The sequence below is a fragment of the Culicoides brevitarsis genome, chromosome 2 (genome assembly GCF_036172545.1).
Source record: "Culicoides brevitarsis isolate CSIRO-B50_1 chromosome 2, AGI_CSIRO_Cbre_v1, whole genome shotgun sequence".
Classification (NCBI taxonomy): domain Eukaryota; kingdom Metazoa; phylum Arthropoda; class Insecta; order Diptera; family Ceratopogonidae; genus Culicoides; species Culicoides brevitarsis.
Genome location: NC_087086.1, coordinates 36,852,402 through 36,872,130, shown reverse-complemented (window position 1 = coordinate 36,872,130; position 19,729 = coordinate 36,852,402). Strand labels below are relative to the sequence as shown.

The 19,729-nt window shown below is 24.7% G+C and overlaps 3 protein-coding genes across 4 annotated transcripts in view; all 3 read right to left on the bottom strand.

Moving 5' to 3' along the window:
- Positions 1–1,912, bottom strand: part of LOC134830055 (four and a half LIM domains protein 2) — a 45,257-nt gene extending 43,345 nt beyond the window's left edge. Inside the window, exon 1 of the mRNA XM_063843412.1 lies at positions 1,444–1,912. Within this exon, the coding sequence (XP_063699482.1) occupies positions 1,444–1,557 (114 nt within the window). The 5' untranslated portion in view covers positions 1,558–1,912. The remainder of the gene's footprint in view (positions 1–1,443) is intronic.
- Positions 1,913–4,082: 2,170 nt separating this feature from the next.
- Positions 4,083–5,653, bottom strand: LOC134830316 (serine/threonine-protein phosphatase Pgam5, mitochondrial). Of its 2 annotated transcripts, none has more exons than XM_063843753.1 (2): positions 4,952–5,653; positions 4,083–4,439 (listed from the first exon to the last, which is right to left on the bottom strand). In XM_063843753.1, exons 1-2 carry the CDS (start codon positions 5,519–5,521, stop codon positions 4,143–4,145), a joined length of 867 nt encoding a protein of 288 aa, XP_063699823.1. In that variant the 5' UTR covers positions 5,522–5,653; the 3' UTR covers positions 4,083–4,142. The 2 variants fall into 2 exon arrangements, with proteins under 2 accessions (XP_063699823.1, XP_063699824.1); XM_063843754.1 differs by having other exon boundaries at positions 4,083–4,436.
- Positions 5,654–6,579: 926 nt separating this feature from the next.
- Positions 6,580–9,458, bottom strand: LOC134829057 (homeobox protein B-H2-like). The gene is made up of 3 exons (XM_063842048.1): positions 9,353–9,458; positions 7,852–8,009; positions 6,580–7,230 (listed from the first exon to the last, which is right to left on the bottom strand). Exons 1-3 carry the CDS (start codon positions 9,456–9,458, stop codon positions 6,580–6,582), a joined length of 915 nt encoding a protein of 304 aa, XP_063698118.1.
- Between the last annotated feature and the right edge of the window lie 10,271 nt (positions 9,459–19,729).

Genomic DNA, 19,729 nt, shown 5'->3' with positions numbered 1-19,729 from the left:
CGCCAGCAATGCACTTTTCTTCTTTCTGATTTCAATCTCTTGTACATTCCAATTGTTTGAGTATGGGTATGGCTGTACAGTACATACCCTACGGATTGAAAAGTGTTCAAATTTATCCCTTTTAAGAGATTAATTTAACCTCTTTTAGAGCCCCAATAAATTAATCTCTTAAGGGGTTATTTTTTCTAAATCCCTTGAGAGGTTAAATTAATTTCTTAAAGTGGTTAATTTAACCCCTTGACCAAATTAATCCCATTAAAAAAAAGTAATAGATTTCGCGGGATTAATTAAGCCCTCAAGGGGTTAAAATAACCACTTCAAGGGAACAATTTTACCTCTTAAGGGATTAAATTAACCCCTTAAAGTGATTATTTTTTGGAGCTGTTGGTAACCAACTCCAAAGGAGGTTAAATTAATCCCTCAAGGAGGTAAAATAAATCCCTTAAGGTATTAAATTACTCCCTTAAAAGGTTAAAATAATCCCTTCAAATGGTTAACTTAACTCCTTGAGCGATTAAATTAATCCCTTCCAAAAAAGCGGGAACCATCAAAAGGGATTAATTTAATCACTCAGGGAGTTAAATTAACATCTTGAAGGGATTAATTTAACCTCTTAAGGGGTTAAATTATTTACTCAAGGGATTAAATTGACCTCTTAAGGGATTAATTTAACCTCTTAAGTCTTAAACATCTTAAGGCTTAAGAGGTTAAATTAATCCCTTAATAGCTTAATTTAAATAATTTTTTTAAAAAGGGGTTAAATTAATCTCCTTGAGCGTTAAATTAACCCCTTCCACAAAAAATTTTTTCAAAAGGGATTAATTTAATCTCTCAAGGAGTTAAATTAACCCCATAATATAAGAAATTTTTGGACGAAGTTGTTGGTAAGGAGGTTAAATTAATCCCTTTATTGGTTATTTTAATCCCTTAAGGTATTAAATTAATCCCTTTAACAAAATAGAGGGATTAATTTAATACCTTAAGGGATTAATTTGAACACTTTTCAATCCGTAGAGTACATGTCTATGGCTATGTCTGTACGAGATACGCATTAAAGTACAACGTAATGAAATAAAATATGTACGTCTCGAAGATATTCTAAATAACAAAAATAAAAGGACTGCGGTAGAATTACGTCATTCGATTAGTATTTTTTGCAACTTTCTATGAGTAGTAGCGCGAACGAAGGTGAATTGGTCATGGTTTCGAGCCAATTGTGAGTAATTATGGTACGAGTATCATCGCACATAGGCAAGGTTGAATTACCGGTGTATCTAGCTCGTCAAGTTGAACACTCGCGTGAAAGTATGAATCAAATTAATTGAGAAAGCATGAAGTTACTCTACTTCTTCTTCTATTCATGATGACATCGATATTTTTAAACTTTAATTCACTTTTTTTTTAGTGGAAACACATGTCACTTGAGTCATTTTAAATACTTACCGATTCGAGGAAGTGATCGTTCGGACGACGAGCAACTGTGGACTGATCCAATTTTTTCAGGAGATCCTCTTCGTCGTCGAGGTTCCTTTGATGCGATTGACTAACTGCTAACATTGCTTAATCGATTTTTTTTAACACTTGCTTAATTACTTTTTTTTATTGCTGTTCGAACAACTGCTTCGTTGCAAAGGCACGGAATTATTGATTTTCTATTTCTACGATTTTTTTTTCTTCTTTGACGATTCACAAGAAAATCTTAACGAGTTATTTTTGCCGGGAACCGCACCCGGTAAGGTGAACGTTGTAGCGGAAAATCGATTGAAATGTGTGAGAATTACACAAAAACAAAACTTTTAATCTCTAATACACTTTTTAATCCAATAGTAATGACCATTAAATATCACAGATGGTTAACAGAAACCAAACACGTCTGCAGAAAATAGAGACTCGACGATACCGAGCGACGACGATGATGATGTTGCTGTTACAGAACACAAAAAAATATCGAAGCAAAAGGCAAAAGCAAAGTAATAATAAACAGCTCTCGAGTACGAACGGGTGTGTGTGTGCAACGGCGACGACGACTACGACGGAGATTGTTGTTGTTATTCGAGTACTTTTTGTTGTGTGTCGAGTACAGAACGCGCTCTGCTGGAGTTGTGTGCTGGAACAGTGTCTTTGTGTTCGTTCTAGTTCATTTTTTATTGTGTTTTGAACGTATTTTAAACTTTTTTTTTAGCGTTCATTTGAATTCATATGGTCCCGAAATGAGCTCATATGTTTTGTTCGGCGTGCAGGCAAGGCATGGATTTTTTATAGAAGAAATTAAGAATTGAGACACTGTTAATGCGGTTGCATGATGATTAAGTGTCTTTGATCTTGTGAGTCATAAAAAAATTTCATCAGATAAGTTTATGGCTTTTTACTCAAAAAAAAACTTAATAAAAAAAATTATTAAATTAATTATCAAAATTATCGAAATTATAAAAAAAATTAAAAAAAAAAGTTAAATTAAAAAATAGAATTAATTTAATTTTAGATTTTTAATTTTTTTTTTTGTTTAGATTTTTGTAAAATTATTTTAATTTTATAAGTTTAAAACAAAAAAAAATATAATTTTATAAAATATGAAAAAATTCTTTTTTGAGCATTTAAAAAAAAAGTTATTAAAAATTTAAATGTTTGGAAAAAATCATATTAAAAAATTAATTAAATTATTAAATTAAATTAAATTATATTAAATTAATTAAAAAAAATTAATGGTTTAAATCCATTTTTAAAAAATAAAATATTAAAAAAATAATTTTAAAAATTTTAATATTAGAATAAATTTAACTGCATATTAAAAAATATATACATTAATATACATTAGGTACCTAATATATAATATTTTTTAAAAAAGTAAATAAATTTTTATATTTTTATTTTCAAAAATTTTTAAGAAAAAATTATGAAAAAATAAATAAAAAATACAGATAAAAATTCTTCAAATATAATTGACAGTTTGAGTTTACAAAATTTTTAAAAAATAAAAGGAAAAATTTCATTTAATTTTTAAAAAAATCAATTAAAAAATTAAAATTTGTTTTATTTCAATATCAAAATTTTTAAAATATTTTTAATAATATTTTTTAAATCCATTCAATTTTTTTTAAATTAATTAAATTAATTTAGTTTAATTTTTTTAATATTTTAAATTTATTTATTTTTTTTTTTCTAATAGTTAATTTTTCATTTTTTAAAATTTTTTTATTAAATTTTAAATTAATTTAAAAATTATTTATTTAATTTATTATTTTTATTTAATTTGATTTAATTATTTATTTTTTTTATTTAAAAAAATTTTAAATTTACGTTTTTTGATTAAAAAAAAAATTAGCTAAATTTTTAATCTTATTTTTTTTAAATTTTTCTGACATTTAATCTTAATTTTCTCATAAAATATTTCTTATTAGAACTTTTAAAAAATTCTAACAGTGTAACTTCTTCCATATGGCCCCCATTGTCTATAAAAAACACACATTCACATAATTCTACTCAAATTTCACACACTCACAATCGCTGCTCCAACGATCCATTCAAGAAGCACCGAAAATGACCTCATTCATGAAACAGCAACACTTTTTGTCTCTTTCACTCAAATTGTCAAAAAAATATTTTTGTTTACCCGAAATGCATTTTCACGTAGAATTCATCATGCAACTTGTGGAATCGCCGAAAAATGTGCCAAAAATTGATTGATTCGCCAAATTAACGATTGATTTACATTTTAAATCGGCAATTTTGTGAGTTTTAATTGATCTCTACGGTTTCGAAAGATAAATAAACAACAAATTTTATTACATTGAGGAAGTATTTTCTCATGCAAAAAGCCGATTTTGATTTCCTTGTATTTGTACGAGACTTGAAGTTCATTGAATAGAGTTCATTTTCATTCACGAAATTAGAATCGAAATGAACTTAAAATGAACTCGGAAATGAACTCGGGAATGAACAAGTCCAGCGCACATTTAGAAATTTGTGCCGCCTGTGTCTCGGGGCTGTCACAAATTTGCAATTGTGAAATGGGCTGTGTGCAAATGAAATTTCTCGCTCTAACGGATTTTTTTTGAATTAATATTTTTTTTTAAATTTTCAGTTATTTTTTTTATTTCATTAATTTTTTCACAGTTTCTGTACTTTTTTTTTGTTCCTGTAGCTTATTTATTTACATTGCTGGATGAGACAAAGGCAGGCGGAATGTGTCCCGAGTCGCCAAACGTTCGTAAAATTACGCGACCTGTCGCTGTGATGGAGACCCAAGTAATGGAGGCGTGATTTAAAGATAATCTGAGCCAAGCTTCGGGCGGAAATTGCAAAGCGCGACACACGAAATACCGGATGACATTTGCATGGCACACCATCAAAGTGTAACTATCGACTTGCTGTTCGGGCTCTGCTCGATGGAAATATTTCCTGAAGGCGGCTTCGATACGGGCGCCATCTTGGAAAAACTGCTGTTAAAGGGAAAAATTGAAATTTTAGAAAAAATTGAAATTTAAAAAAAAATTAAATTTAAAAAAAAAATTAAATTTTTAAAAAAAATTAAATTTTAAAAAAAAATTAAATTCTTAAAAAATTTAAAATTCATAAAAAAATTAAATTCTTAAAAAAAAAATAAAAAAAATTAAATTTTAAAAAAATTTAAATTCTTAAAAAAAAATTAAATTTTAAAAAAAATTTAAATTTTAAAAAAAGATTGAAATTCTTAAAAAAAATAATTTTTAAAAAAATTTAAATTCTTAAAAAAAATTAATTTTTAAAAAAAATTAAATTCTTAAAAAAAATAATTTTTAAAAAAATTTAAATTCTTAAAAAATTTTAATTTTTAAAAAAATTTAAATTCTTAAAAAAATTTAATTTTTAAAAAAATTTAAATTATTAAAAAAAATAATTTTTAAAAAAATTTAAATTCTTAAAAAATTTAAATTTTAGAAAATTTTCACATTTAAATTAAAAATTTTTTCACCTGAGGTTCGGGTCTCCAATGCCCAACAGCAGGTTCAGGCGGAATCGGTGCCCCTTCTTCAATCAAGGAACAATGCTCGATCGGGATATTTTGTCCCAACTCCTTCGCAATCAACTCCCCGGTCTGCTGTGCCCTCGTCATTGTACTCATAATCATCGAATCCCACGGAATTGTCAAGCTGTTCAAACGGGCGCCCGTAAAAGTCGCCTGTTCCTTCCCCATTGGGGACAAAACCCGTTCGGCATCCGTTTTGCCATTCAAGTAATACTGCCCGTGTCGAATCATGATGATGTGACGAACAGCTTTCGGTTTCAGTTTTGCCAATTTTTCCTCGTAATGCTTTTGGGCCTCGGCGTCGGCATTCTCCTTCAGCGGTTTTACGAGACTTTTGGGATCGCGATGGTCCCAGTTGTCGTCCCATTTGCCGCAATCCGAGGGCTTCCAATTTGTCGTCCACGAAGCATGGGCACGAATTTGTCGTTGATCGACGATGTAGTAGGTGGCAAAGCCCGAAAACACACCGGTTGCGATTGTCGCGAGTTTTTGCGCTTTTGTCCAGGCAAAACTCATTTTTGTGAGAGACGAGGCTTTTTGACGGGTTTTTTGCTTAAATTAAAGACACTTGAAGGAATGAAGGACAGCAATTTGCGATTTTTATGTGATGATGATGACTTTCGTTTGCAATTTCTTTCGCAAAGGGCAAAACACAACAAAACGATTTGGGAATTACTTCTGTTAATTCAACGAATGGTTTTATCGAAATTCCGCTAGAGCAACATTTTTTCAATGAAATTCAAAAGAAATATCAGTTTTTTTTCTTGAACTTCAATTTCTTAATTTTTTTAAATTAAATTTAATTCAATTATTTTTGATAAAAATTTTTATTTAAAAAATAGGAAAAAAAAATTCACAAAATTTTATTTTTTTAAAATTATTTTTAATTAATTTAATTTAATAAATAATAATTTAAAAAAATTAATTTAATTTTTAAGCAACATTTTAAAAATTTTTAAATTTTCTTTAATTTTTTTTTCATTTTCTTTTTAAAAAATTTATGAGTTTTTAAGAAAAATAATTTAATTTAAAATTCTTGAGTAGAATTAAAATAATTTATTAAATAATAAAAAAATTAGATTACTTTAAAAATTAAATTTTAAAAAATTTAATATGAAAAATTATAATTTTAATTCATATTTGATCAAAAATTATTTCAAAAAAAATTAAATTTTAAAATATTAAATTGAAAAATTAAATTTAATTTAATTTAATTTAATTTATTAATTATTAAATTTAATTAAAATAAAATCTTAAATTTTTTTTAATTAATTTTTTTATTAAAATTTTTTAAATTTAATTTTTTTTTTATTAAAAAATTAATTAATTTTAAAAATAAAAATTAAAAAAAAATAAAATTTATTTATTTAATTTTTTTTAAATATTTTTTTTAAAACATTTTATAACAATTTTAAAAATTATTATTTAATTATTTATTTATTTTATTTTTTTATTTAATTAATTAATTATTAAATTTTTTATTTCTGATTAAAAAAATATTTTTTTTACGAAATTTAAAACAAAAAATCAATTTTTATAAAAATAACTTTATTTTTAGCAAAAGATTGAAACAATCATAAATCAACGAGCTCTTCCGAGCAATCATCATTTTCCAACGTTTCACAATTAATTTCATCAGATTTCGGGCTTTGAATACTTTTTTCCTCATTTTCATCGATTTTCTCTTCATTTCCCGTTATTCCATTAATCCCATTACTGACAACAGCTTCAGGATTTCCAAAAACTCGTTCAAGCTCTTTTATGCCCGAATCTGAAGTACTCGCCGCTACAAATGACGAAGGTCCGAACTTTCCTTGTTGATGCATTTCATTCGGCGAAACTTGCGGAGGATAAAAACCCGGAAATTGACCTTGAGGAAGTCCTCGTGAAGGTAAATAGGAACGTCCCGCAAAAGTCGGAGGTCGATTCAGGAATTGACTTTGACCGCGAGATAACAAGGCATTGCGAGTAGCGTTGAACATGTCAACTGGGGAACGAGGGGCAGGCGCAGGAATCATCGGCGGAGCGTTGTTGAGTAAAACGGATTGAACTGGCGTTGGAGGAGCTCCAGGCGGTTGACTGAAAACCCATAAACGATCGCCAACAACCATGGGACGAGCGAATCCGATGCCAAGTTGAGAGTAATAATGGGATGCGAGGTTTTCGACGTCGGAGGTGTATTTGCGCTTCCATTTTGTGCGACGGTTTTGGAACCAGATTTTGATCTGAAATGAAAAAAAAAATAATTAGAAAGAAATTTTATGAAAAAAGGTAAAAATATGGAAATTTTTCGTTAAAAAAATGATTTCGTGAAAAAGCCCAATGCACATTTTGAAATTTTTGCCCATTAAATATTTAAAGTTTTTCTCCTAAAATTCATTAAAATTCAAATTAACACTTTGTACAAATCATATTTAGAAAGTTTCAGAAAAAATTACATTGAAAATTTGCATTCTAATGCTTTTTAAATTTTTTTGACCCAGTGCACAATTGAAAAATTTTCCAAATTCAAAATGTTTAGTTTTTATTAAAAAATACATTTTAATTTTCCTCCAAAAGTAACTTTTAGTAATTTAACCCAATGTATAATTCAAATTTTCAGCCCAATATGTATTTCAAATTTTTGACCTAATGCACAATTTAAAATTTTTCCTTCATTAAAATTTTAAATTTTCTTCTCAAAACACATTTTGAAGCTTATCATAAAATAAATTTTGACTTTTGCTCCAATTCACATTTTGAATTTCACCCCAAATCACATTTTAAAAAATTCAACCCAATGCACATTTTGAAAAATTTTAACCACGTGACCTATTTTTCTTCTAAAAACTTAAAAAATTACTCACTTGTGTTTCTGTCAAATGCAATTGTTTCGCCAAGGCTGTCCTCTTCGCTACCGACAAATACTTTCCACGCTCAAATTCTCCTTCCAACGCCTTGATTTGAGCTGCTGAGAATGCCGTTCTTGGTCTCTTCTTGCGATCGTCATTGTGTGACAAAACATCTACTGAAAAAAAAAGAAAAAAACTTGTCATTAGTTTATCGATAAAGTGACGAAAGAAAAGCGAAAATTTCATACAAATTAAGAGAATTAAGAGGAACAATCGCTGGGTAATTAGTGTCTGTGCCAAATGAAACGCGACAAGTGAAATAATCGAGTCATTAGTAAATTTTTCATTTTTTCCCAATGAGAACTTGAGATGAGAATTACTCACAAAATTTTATCAGAAAACTAGACGCCAGTTAACATGAATTACGTCTCGCGACGGGTGTAGGTAAGAGAGTTATGCGCTTGTTATTCTACAATTAATTGCACATTAGTACATCATTTTACAAGTTCGTGTAATTAGTTTCGTGTAACAAAATTTTTATTTTATTTTATTTTAGTTTTTTGACGAGAGAGAAATTTTAAATACTTTCTCTTGAAAAAAAAAATTAAAAAAAAAAATAATGAAAATTTTAAAGTGATTCATTAAATTTTTTTTTGAATATAAAAATAAATAAAATATGAAAGAAATTTGATTGGTATTCCGATGAGATTCAGTAAGAATATTTGTATGAAGCGACTATGAAGTGAAATGAAGAAGAAGGCGGAGCTTGTTGATGGTCCATTCTATGCAACATAAATTTTTAAACCAATGCGAAACGAGTTTGAAGTTTAATTTTGATTTTTTAATTAGAAAAATGGAAGAAAATTAATGAAAAAAATTATTTTTTATCTTTTCAGAAGAAAATTTTCTTTCAAAGAAAGATTTTTATACCAAAAAAATATATAATATTTTGCTTAAAAAATTGAAGTGAGCTTAAAAATAGAGAATTATTTATTACTAAAAAGCCGCCGTGAAAACAAAATTTAAAATTTGAGAGATTAATTAGATTTCAAAGTTTTTTTTTTTAAATTAAGATTAATTATTTTTAAATTAATTTAACTTATATTTTTTAATTAATTAATTTAATTTTTTAATTAATTAATTTAATTTTTTAATTAATTAAATTATTTTTAATTTATTTTAACTTAAAAAATTGGTTAATTTTTTTTGTCTTATATTGAAAAGAGAAAATTATTTAATTATTTTTTTAATTTTTGTGTTTTAATAATTTAATTAATTCGTAACTTAAAAAATAAAAAAAATCAAAATAATTTAAATAAATTTAAAATGTAAATTTTAAAAAATTTATTAAAAAAAAATTTTCTAACCTCAATTTTACATTTAGACTTTTTCGACAATTTTCATACATTTCAAAGAATTAAAAAAAATAAGTAAAAACTTAAAATCTGAAATTTTTACAACTTTTTGTATGAAACCCTTTAAAATTTATAAAATTTTTAATACTTACTTCCATTACTATCATCCAACGCCGAATCACTTCCCATATCCATATTATCATCTGTGCAACTTGAATCTGGCGTATGCATCCTTTGATGGCTATAATCGTACTTCACATGACACATTTTCTCTTCCGCACTTTGTTTTGAGTCACTTTTCATCGAATTATCCTTATCATCAATTATCTCATTATTATTTTGAAAATCATTAAATTTTTGAATATTTTCTTTTGTCAAAGTTACAAAATCATTTTTATATGGCTTTGCAAGGAGATTTTCTATTGAAAAAGGATTTTTCACAAAACTCCCATTTTTCACTGAAGTCACAGACGAAGCCATTTTTTATTAAAAGTTTAATATTTTTTTATTTTTATCGCGAACCGATCTTGATCTGACAACGTCCCAAAAGTATCTGAGTAAAAATTTTCGTCATGTGTTGATGATGATGATCGCGCTCAACAAAATTTTCGAAAAAGAGAGAAAAACATGTGTCGTTTAAATTCTATGCTTAATTGGCGCCTATTTAACACTGTGTGAATGAAAAAGAGAAAAGTCTTTAAACAGAAGATCATTAAATAATTACCAAACAATTTTTTTATGATTTCTCTCTGCAAAGGATGTCGTCGAAAGAAACAATTTAAAGAGTTAAAAAGGGGCGTTTCTCGAAAAAGTATTTTCATAAACAATAAAAAAAATCATTCACATCATTTACAAAATACATAAATATATCAAATTAATTTTGTCTTTAATTTTATAATAAAGTGCTCATACGGATGTCATTTATTATCAAATAGTTTAAAAAATATTTTCTACGTTGCACGTGTATTTACGAGGAAAAGTATGACAGCACTAAATAATAAAAAATGAAAGAGTTTTAATATTTTAATTATGTTGAAAATGAAAATTTGAATCAGATTTTGCTTCACTGACTTTATAAATCTCGAATTTTTTCCGGATCTTTTTAAAAACGAACCAACGACAATAATTTTTCCACAATGGAGACGACTTTTATTACGATCATGTTTTTTTCCTACAACATTTTTTTATTTTTTTCTGTTCTGCTCATTAGCGACAACAATAGCAATTAAGTAAGACAGCAGATCGCACGAAAATTAAGTTGTTGAAATGTGTTTAAAAATAAGTAATTTTATAATAAATAGGAAAGAAATAATTAAAGTCACTCATTTGTCACATAAAAAAATATATATTTTAAAAAATTATTTTTTATTCCTTTGCTTAATTTGCATGGAAAATTAAAGTGTGACGAAAGATGTTTGGAGATGCAGAAAAATACTCCAAAAGCGAAAATTTGTTAATTTATTTGGCCAATTACTCAACCTTGTCACACCCGATTCTTGGTAAGATCGTTTTTTGGAGACATTCATCAAGTTGGGTTTTCAATGGAGTTCAACAGAAGAAGAAGTTGAAGACACATTTTAAAGAAAATATTTGTGGCATTTAAAATATAATTAACGAAATTTTCGCATATCTAACTTTTTGTGACTTTGTATAATTGTTGAGGCGTTTGCAAAAGAAAAATTGCATTTAAAGGGTTTTTTTGAGAGTCTGTCCGTTACTGCGTATGGAATATTTTATTTCGCAAAATTCTTTAATTTCTTATAGTTTTCTTAGATTTTGATATTTTGTATAGTACGATTCATTAAAGTGTCGATATGCCATTTAAATATCAATTAAGAGCGTATTAAACTAATCATTTTACGATTCAGTATGAATTCGAGGCGAGGCAAATATTTTGACAACTTAAAAATTAAGTACTTTTCAACGTTTAAAGCGTTGCGAGTTTTCTAATGGGACTTTGTAGTTCTTCTAAAGGATATACTTTGGAGAAAATGTTTCAAACACATTTCTTGATACACTTTTATATCGTTTCTTCGTATTTACATTGAATACTTCCTTGAGAGACCTATTTAACAATATCACACCTACTACTTTTTAGATATACTTTGCCTTTTGTCAAAACTATTTGTGCCTTAAATTGTTTTTTCGCATGTTTTCTTTATAGTTTGTTCATGTTGGTTCTTTATTCATTGGTATTAAAAACAAATTTTTCATCAATTAATTTTTCAATGTCCGTTTTCAGACCTCGTCCTTCTTCGTTCCCAAATGTAAAGAGCACAAGGCTGAATGCAAAAGCAAAATAGATTGAAGATTTCTGTTTATCTCAGGATCTATTGAAAAGAATCTTTGGAACATCATTAGAAGTATGAATATTTTTCATTTCATGATTAAATTTTGGAAAACGTTTTTCTATGAGCATATCATTCTTTCGTTAAGTCTTCTTTTTTTGGTTTTTTCAAATCTTCGATTTAAAAAAGATCTTCTCTATGGGAATGATTTTATCTTATACAATAGTCTGAAATAAAAAGCATAGTCAACAAAAAAGTTAAAAGATTAAAAATTACTTACCATATAACAGAAGTTTGTTCAGAAAATACGCTTAAACCAAATTTTGCTATTTTCATCTTTGCTAATTCAGCTTTCGGAAATATTTTTTCATCCTCTACAATAAAAATATTTTTCTACAACAAGACAAACAGATGCGTTTTTCCCTTTATCTCAAAAAATATTTTTTATTCTGTGAAATAAAAAAAGAATCGGATGCTAATTAAGATTAATTCTTGTTTCTTTTTTTCCATCGAGACAATAAATTATACAGATTATTAGAATTTCACTCTACTTCAGAGTGTATAAAAATGTTATATTTATCAAAAAATTGTTAATTTCTGAAATGTGTTAATTTATTATGTTATATCGCATCTTTCTTGCAACTTTGAAACCCGTAAGACACTTCGTCGTAAATGATGCATGCAAGTGTTAAATGTGTTGTTTGTAAACTTTTCCATCGTCTTCTTGCATTTTGATTGCATTTTATATTAATTAAGAACAGTTTCCAAGAATTTCCCTTTGAATTTGTTGTTACATGAAACTCTTTACTTTCTTTTGTGCTTGAATTACGATATAAATTAAAACATTAAACGTTTCTCGAGGAGTAATGTATCAATATCTAGTTTCTTCCTTTTACATGAAAAAATCACACAAATCACTCCGAAAAAAAAAACGTTAAACGGTGATCTCAAATTATCACAGTGTCTTAATAAAAACATGTGTTTGTCGATGGAACATGGTTGCGGAGACAAACAATTTAAGAGTGAAAATAAATGTCTCTTGTAGATAATTTGAAACGTAATCATAAATCAATTAGCTGTGTGATGTTTTGTCGTGATGAAGTCGACGATGTTCTTCGAGTTTCAACTCGGAGAACAATTTGTGTTCCTGTTTGACACATTAGAAATTATTTATTGTTCAACTTCCACGCTGGCTTGAGAGTTAATTCTAAACAATTTTCCTTCTCAAGTAAAAATTTCCCAACTTATTTAATGTTTTGGTACTTGTTGACATGTTTGACAAACATTTTAATGTCTTCATATATTACGAAGCGACAAACATCGACTCCAGCCCGACTTAAAAGTCGTATTAATTGGTCTATATAGACTTTTTAAGTCATTAATCATCTTTTTAACGAGGAAATTGTGGCGTCTTTTTACAAGTTTTTGCTACTACTTACCATCTCCGTGTGTGGGTTACTCGTCAAATTTTGCTTCAATTTTGATCCTTATTGACTTTTCGATTCTCAGAAAAAACTTTGAGCGCCTTTAATGTCTTCCAAATGTGATTCCTGAAAGAAAAAAAACAAACAAATTTAATTTAAATTGATTCTTTGCGGATCAAATATCAACCTTTAAAAAATTTAAGAGACAATTTGACTCCTTTTGAAACTCATAAATTTATAAATATTTAAGATATTCAATTACACGAGAATTTCCAATGAAAAATTTTTTAATATAAATTATGATTTGCTTGGAAATTTGAATTTTCTTATGTAATGAGGAATATTAAGAGAAATGTTTATTTATGATAAATGACAAGTAATTAACAAAGATAAAATTATGTCAAAATATAAATGATGAGAATGGAGAACAGATTTTTGTTTTTGGTACAAGTGACAAGGATTGGGAACGTGTTTGAAGGTTATTGATGAGATTTTAAGCCGACGGATTATGGTAAGATTTTTTTTAATAATTGCTTAAATTGTTTTTTAAATTTCTCAGAACTTATTATTTAACTTAATTTATGTAATTTTATTTAATTAAAATCAATTTAATTAATTTATTTAAAAAATAAAAAAAAAATTAAATTAAAATAAAAAATTTCTTTAAAATAATTAAATTCTATTTTTTTATTTTTTTCATTTTTTTTAATTTTCAATTTATATTATTTAATTAATTTTTAAATTAATTTTATTTTAATAAATTTAATTTTAATTTAATAAATAAATTCAATTCAAAATTTTAATAAATTCAAAAGTAATAAAATTTATTTTTTTTTTAAATTATTTAACTGATTTTTTATTTTTTATATCAAATTATAATTATCAAATTTTTATATCAAATTATAATAAATTTTTAATCCAATATTTAACTTTTTTTAATTTTACTTAAATTTTAAAAAATATGAATGAGTAATTAAAAAGCATTTTTTATAAAAAATAAATATAAATTATATATAATAATTTATTAAAAAAATAAATTAAATTTTAAAAAATTAAATTAAATTAAATTGAATTAAAAATAAAATAAAAAATTAAAAAAAAATAAAAAAAAATTAAAAAATTTTATAAAATTAAATTAAATTAAATTAAATTTAATAAAATAAAATTTAATTAAATTATAATAAAAAATTTAAAAAAATCAAAATTTTTTAAATTTATTTTTTTTTAAATTAAGAAATTTTTAGAAAAATTACAACTTTCAAAAAAAAGTGAAATTTTGTAAAATTCAAAAAAAATAAGTTTGATTAAAAATTTTATTTTATGAAATTAAATTAAATTTAAAGAAAATAAAAGAAAAAAAAATTTTTAACTCTTTTGTTAAAATTCATCCATAGAACAGATGTCAACCTCTCCCAATTGTCCTTAATGAACCTGTAAACCGCAACTCATTACCCACAAATCCTTCAAAAAACCCTTTCTCATCCTCAAATTACCGAATTAAAAACTATATTTCAACACACTCGAAAAAAAAATCCCTTCATAAACCGCATAAATCATCGCCCGACACAACGATACACATGTAAACAGGTCAAAACTCCGACAAATTCCAATAATTAAAAAAAAGACACCACAAAATGTATCAAAATGTAACTGACACTCGCATGAATGAAGATCGAAACATGTGCATCTTCTGATTTATTTTCATTCATATTCATCTCAAATTAATTGAATAGTTAACGCCCCTTTGTGTTCAACACCCAAAATGTGTTCTTTTCGAAAATTTCTCGATTTCATGGATTATTAAAAAAAATCGAGAAAAGATTCATTGACCTCGTTTTGGAACAAATTTCGTAAATTGCGGCGTGTAAAGGGAAATTAAGAGTCGATCAGGTTCAATTATTGACAAATATTTTACTTACTTTTCGAAGGGAACATCCTCGATTTCACTTTTTCTCCTTTTTTTTCGGTGACAGTAAGGAGGGAAAGTGTTGTCTCGACGCACGGAGGTCCCAAATTTCATTCAAAAGTCTCCCGATAATGTCTTTAATCGATTTTAAATTAGTTCAAATGGCGCCATGACGCTGTGCCGATGTCAATATAGCGAAGAATTTCCCGAACAAAAGGCGCCACAAAAATTTTTCATACATGGTAAAATTATCTTACGAACAATCAAGCGTCGAAAAATTCCTTCAAAGGTAATTTTCGACGATTTTTGAACGTAATTTAGTGTCTTGGGTGTTACTTGATCTCGTGACAATCCAACGACGGCGTTCCATTTATTTTATTATAACTTGATGATGAATCCTCCTTCTTTCTCTCTTTCTTTCGCGCGCATGCAACTATCTAAGTATTTTAATTAATGCCTCATAATTATCGTAATAAAATAATATTTTTTGAATTTCCACTCATTTATATTTGTTTAAAAGAACTAATTTCACATTTAGTGAGCATTTATGTGGTATTTACGGAATATAATGAAGTCGTTGATGCAAAATCGTCTCGTACGGCGGATCTCTAATTATACTTTTTGTTCTTCCTTCATTTTTAACGTTGTCGTCGTTTAAATGATAATTATCGTTATAATTGGCGGATTTTTTCTTTTTTTTAAGGAGGTAAGTTTATTTTTTTAAATTTGCACTTGGCATGGGGCCAAATGTTGATTTTTGTCAATTTTTCAATTAATTGGAAATTAATTTGGGTGAATTGAGTGTTACAAAAAAAAATATTAATTTTTTTTTCTATTAAAATTTAATTTGGTTAATTAATTAATTAATTTTTATTTTAATTAGTTAATTAATTTATTTCAATTATAATTTTTTAAAATTTAATTTAAATATTTTTATAAATTTAAATTTTATTTTATTTTAAAATTTAAACTCAGTTAAAATTAAATATAAATTTTTCATTAAAATATAATTTAATTTTTTGATTAATAATTTAATAAAATGAAATAATTAAAATTTAATTTATTGAAATTATTAAATATTTTTTACAAAATTTATTTTAAAAAATTTAATTTTTTTAATTTTTTTTTTTTTAATTTTTTATATTAAATTAATTAATTTTTAATTAATTTAATTTTTTTTTTCTAAGATTTTTAAAAAATCAAAATTTTAATTAAATTAATTTTTATAGTTAATTTTAATTAATTTTAAATTAATTTTTCATTAAAAATAAAATTTTTTTTATTAATTTAATTTAAATTATTTATTAAAAAATTTTTTTTAAAAATTAAAAATTTTGATTAAAATTCAATATTTTTTTTTTATTTTTATTTATTTTTTAATTGAAAAAATTTATTTTTAAATATTTATTAATTAAATTTTTATTAAAATTAATTTAATTTAAATTTTAAATATTAATTTTTTATTATTTATTTAAAAATTTTTTTTACAAAAAAAAAATTTTTTATAATCAATTAATTTATTAAAACTAATTTTAATTTTATTTAAATTATTATTTTTTTAAATTGTTTATTTTACTTCATTAGTTACAAAAAATATTTATAATTGAATTTATTTTTTAAATTTAAAAATATAAATTGATTTTAAATTGAAAAATTAATTATAATTGGTCAATAAATGGTGAGAAAAATAAATAAAATTTTTATTCTTCAATTTTACAAAAAAAAAAAAAAAAAATCAGTTGAAGGTTAAAACGCCTTGAAAATTCACTTAATGCTATTTGTTCTCAAATAAAATGAAAATTTATGAAAAGCGATCAAAGCAAAAATTTAAACTTCCCTCCATTGATCGTTCCTTAACACAATATTGAACTAACAGATGTCGCTTTTTCACAAAAAATTCAAAAATCTTCACCGTTTCTCTCATTTTTTTCACAAAACCAGACATAATTCAATTAACATAAAATTTTGTAAACAAAAAAAAAGAGAAATCCCACGAAACTTCTCACCATCAAGCGAAGGAACGAATCGTCTGCCAACAAACATCGCAATTAATTATACAATAAAAACAGAAATATTTTATTTAACGACACTTGGCACACCGCGCGCCTCTTGCTGATGACGACTTTACCTCACCTACATAAATCAGAAGCTGTGCGCAAGAGAAAAAAAAAGTAATTTGAAAACGATTTTTTTCGCGTTCAATGTTGTCCTAGTCCTATATTAAAATGTTATTGCTTCTTAAATTAAAATGTCTGTTCCGACGTAAAATGTAATTAAATGAATTTGAACTTGGGAATGGCGAGTTTTTTAATTTTTTTTTATGGATTGCCCAATTTTTCGTGCGTCCCTTTATGTCACTCAGTAAAACCATGAGTCATCCACGAGTTTTTTTGAGTTTTGTCAACAGATTTTCAACACGCGACTCAAATCAACTGCAGCGTGTGAAAAGATTACTTTTGAACAATAGACAAGTAGAAGTAGAGGAACGTGCAAAACGTCGTCGGTCGACGTCGTTTAATTGCTTATAATTGGATAGTTGAACTTGAAATTTTGCATATGATACTGAACGGGCTTTATATGGTAAATGTGCGAATTTTTTGTTCGTTCGTTTTGACATCAGGGATATTCAATTTTTAATTTTTTAGTTGAAAAAAAAATATTTAAAAAAATTTTTATATTTTATAAAATATAATTTACAATTTTTAAAATAAATAAATAATTTAAAAATTTTTTTTTTAAATAATTAATTTTAATTTTTTTTAAATTTTTTTATTTTAATTTATTTTTATTTTTTTTATTAATTTAATTATTATGTTTTTTTTAAATTAAAAATTTTTTTTTCTTTTAGTGTAAAAAATTATTTTAATTTATTAATAAAAAAATTAATACAAATTTGAAAATAAAAAATTAAAATTATTATTAAAATTATTTAACTTTTAAATAAATTAAAAAATTATTTATTAATTATTAATAAAAAAATAACAAAAATTAATGAATAATTAAAATTTATTTTTAAAGAAATCTGAGCAATTTAAAAAATTAATTAAATTTAAATTAAATTTAAAATAATTTAAGTTAAATATTTAATTAAAAATAACAAAAAAAAAATAATTAATAATTTTAATTAGGTAAATAGAAAATTTTTTTATTACTTATAATTAAAAATATTAATTAATTAATTAATAAAAAATTAATCAAAAATTGAATGAATAATTAAAAAAAAACATAAAAAAATTATTAAAAAATTAATTTAAATTAATTAAAAAAAATAATTTAATTAAAAAGATTTAAAAAAAAAATAAAATACAAAATAATTTTTAAAAATAATAAATAAAAATATTTAAAAAAAATAATTTTAATTTATTAAATATAATTAATAAAAAATTATATTTTTTTTTTAATTTAAAAAATATAAAAATAAAAAAAAATTAAAAAACCTGAATTGAACATCCCCGTGCACCTTAAACTTAAAACTTTTTTCACGTTCCACACAAAATCAACAATAAATATCCGTCGTCGTTGTCGTTGTTATTCGGAATTTCCTTTCCAGTCGTCGTTCAATACAGCACACACTCGCAAAAAAAGTAGGAAGTACAAATGTCGACAACTAAACTTCATGCAATGCCAACTGATAAAAGCTTCACGTGACCTCAAGCTTGTCTTGTCTTGTCCATTTAAATTTATTGCTTTTCATAAAATTTATTTTTTCACGTGTTTTTTTTTCTTCTTACCGTCAACACCTCTAAAAACACCTTCGACGATTAAAAATTAAGAACAATAAAAAAAAAGAAGAAGAAGAAAAAAACTAGAAAAATTCACCTGATTTCGATACGTTTCGAATTAATCAAACACGACACATTTACATACGAAAATAAACAAACGACAGCGTCAATGACCTTCATTCATTATCGTGATGATGTGATGATGCTACGACGTACAAAATTTTTATTATTTATTTACATTTGTTGATGTAGGTCTGTGATGAAACGAGATTTTTTTAATTTTTATTAATAGATCGTCGTCGTAATTTTAATAGCAAACTACTTAATAAAAAAATTTAGAATAAAATAAATAAACAATTTACGAGGAAATACTACTAAATTATTCTCTCGATTTGTAATCTGAAGGTGTTTTATCTCGGAAGTGATTAGAAAAACGTTGAAATTTTATCACGTGAAGCCCTTTTTAACGACATTTCTCATAAATTACCTGAAATTATTCTTAAATTGTTATAAAATAATTTTAAACAATTTTTTTGAAGTCATGTTTTTGTCTTGTTTATTAATTTTTCAATATAATTTACATAAATATAATAAAATAAAAACACTTTTTTTATTTATTTCTATCATCATCACTAAAAACTAATTTTTCTAATACAAAATCGTAAAATTATGATTTTTTTTTTTTTGAATAATATTTTTTTATAATATTTATTTTTAATTAAAAATAATAATAATTAATAAAAATTCAACAAAATTATTTACAAGCACACTTTTTACCCTAAATTTTTAATTAAAATCTAAATTAAGAATATTGCAGCATTTTTAATGCCTTTTTACCCTATAAATATCTTCATTTTTATAACAATAAAGAATAAGTAACAATGATTAATATTAATTAATAAAATTACAGCCATCTCATTTTAGGCACATTTTTTTCATACTTTTTCTTTAAGATGTAACGTTCAAAACGTTTGTTTAAAGTCTTAATTATTAAGGCTTGATTATTATTTCTAAGTTTTGTTTTAAACAAAAAAAAAATAAGTTTTTTTTACAAGGAAAGGGATTTTTTTTACAATTTTAAATTTTTTAAAAAATTATTTTACAACAAAAAAAAAATTATTTTGAGAATTTTATTAAAACTTTAACAACAATTTTTTTTTAAAGAAATTTTCCCTTAAAAAATGTTTTTGTTAAAATT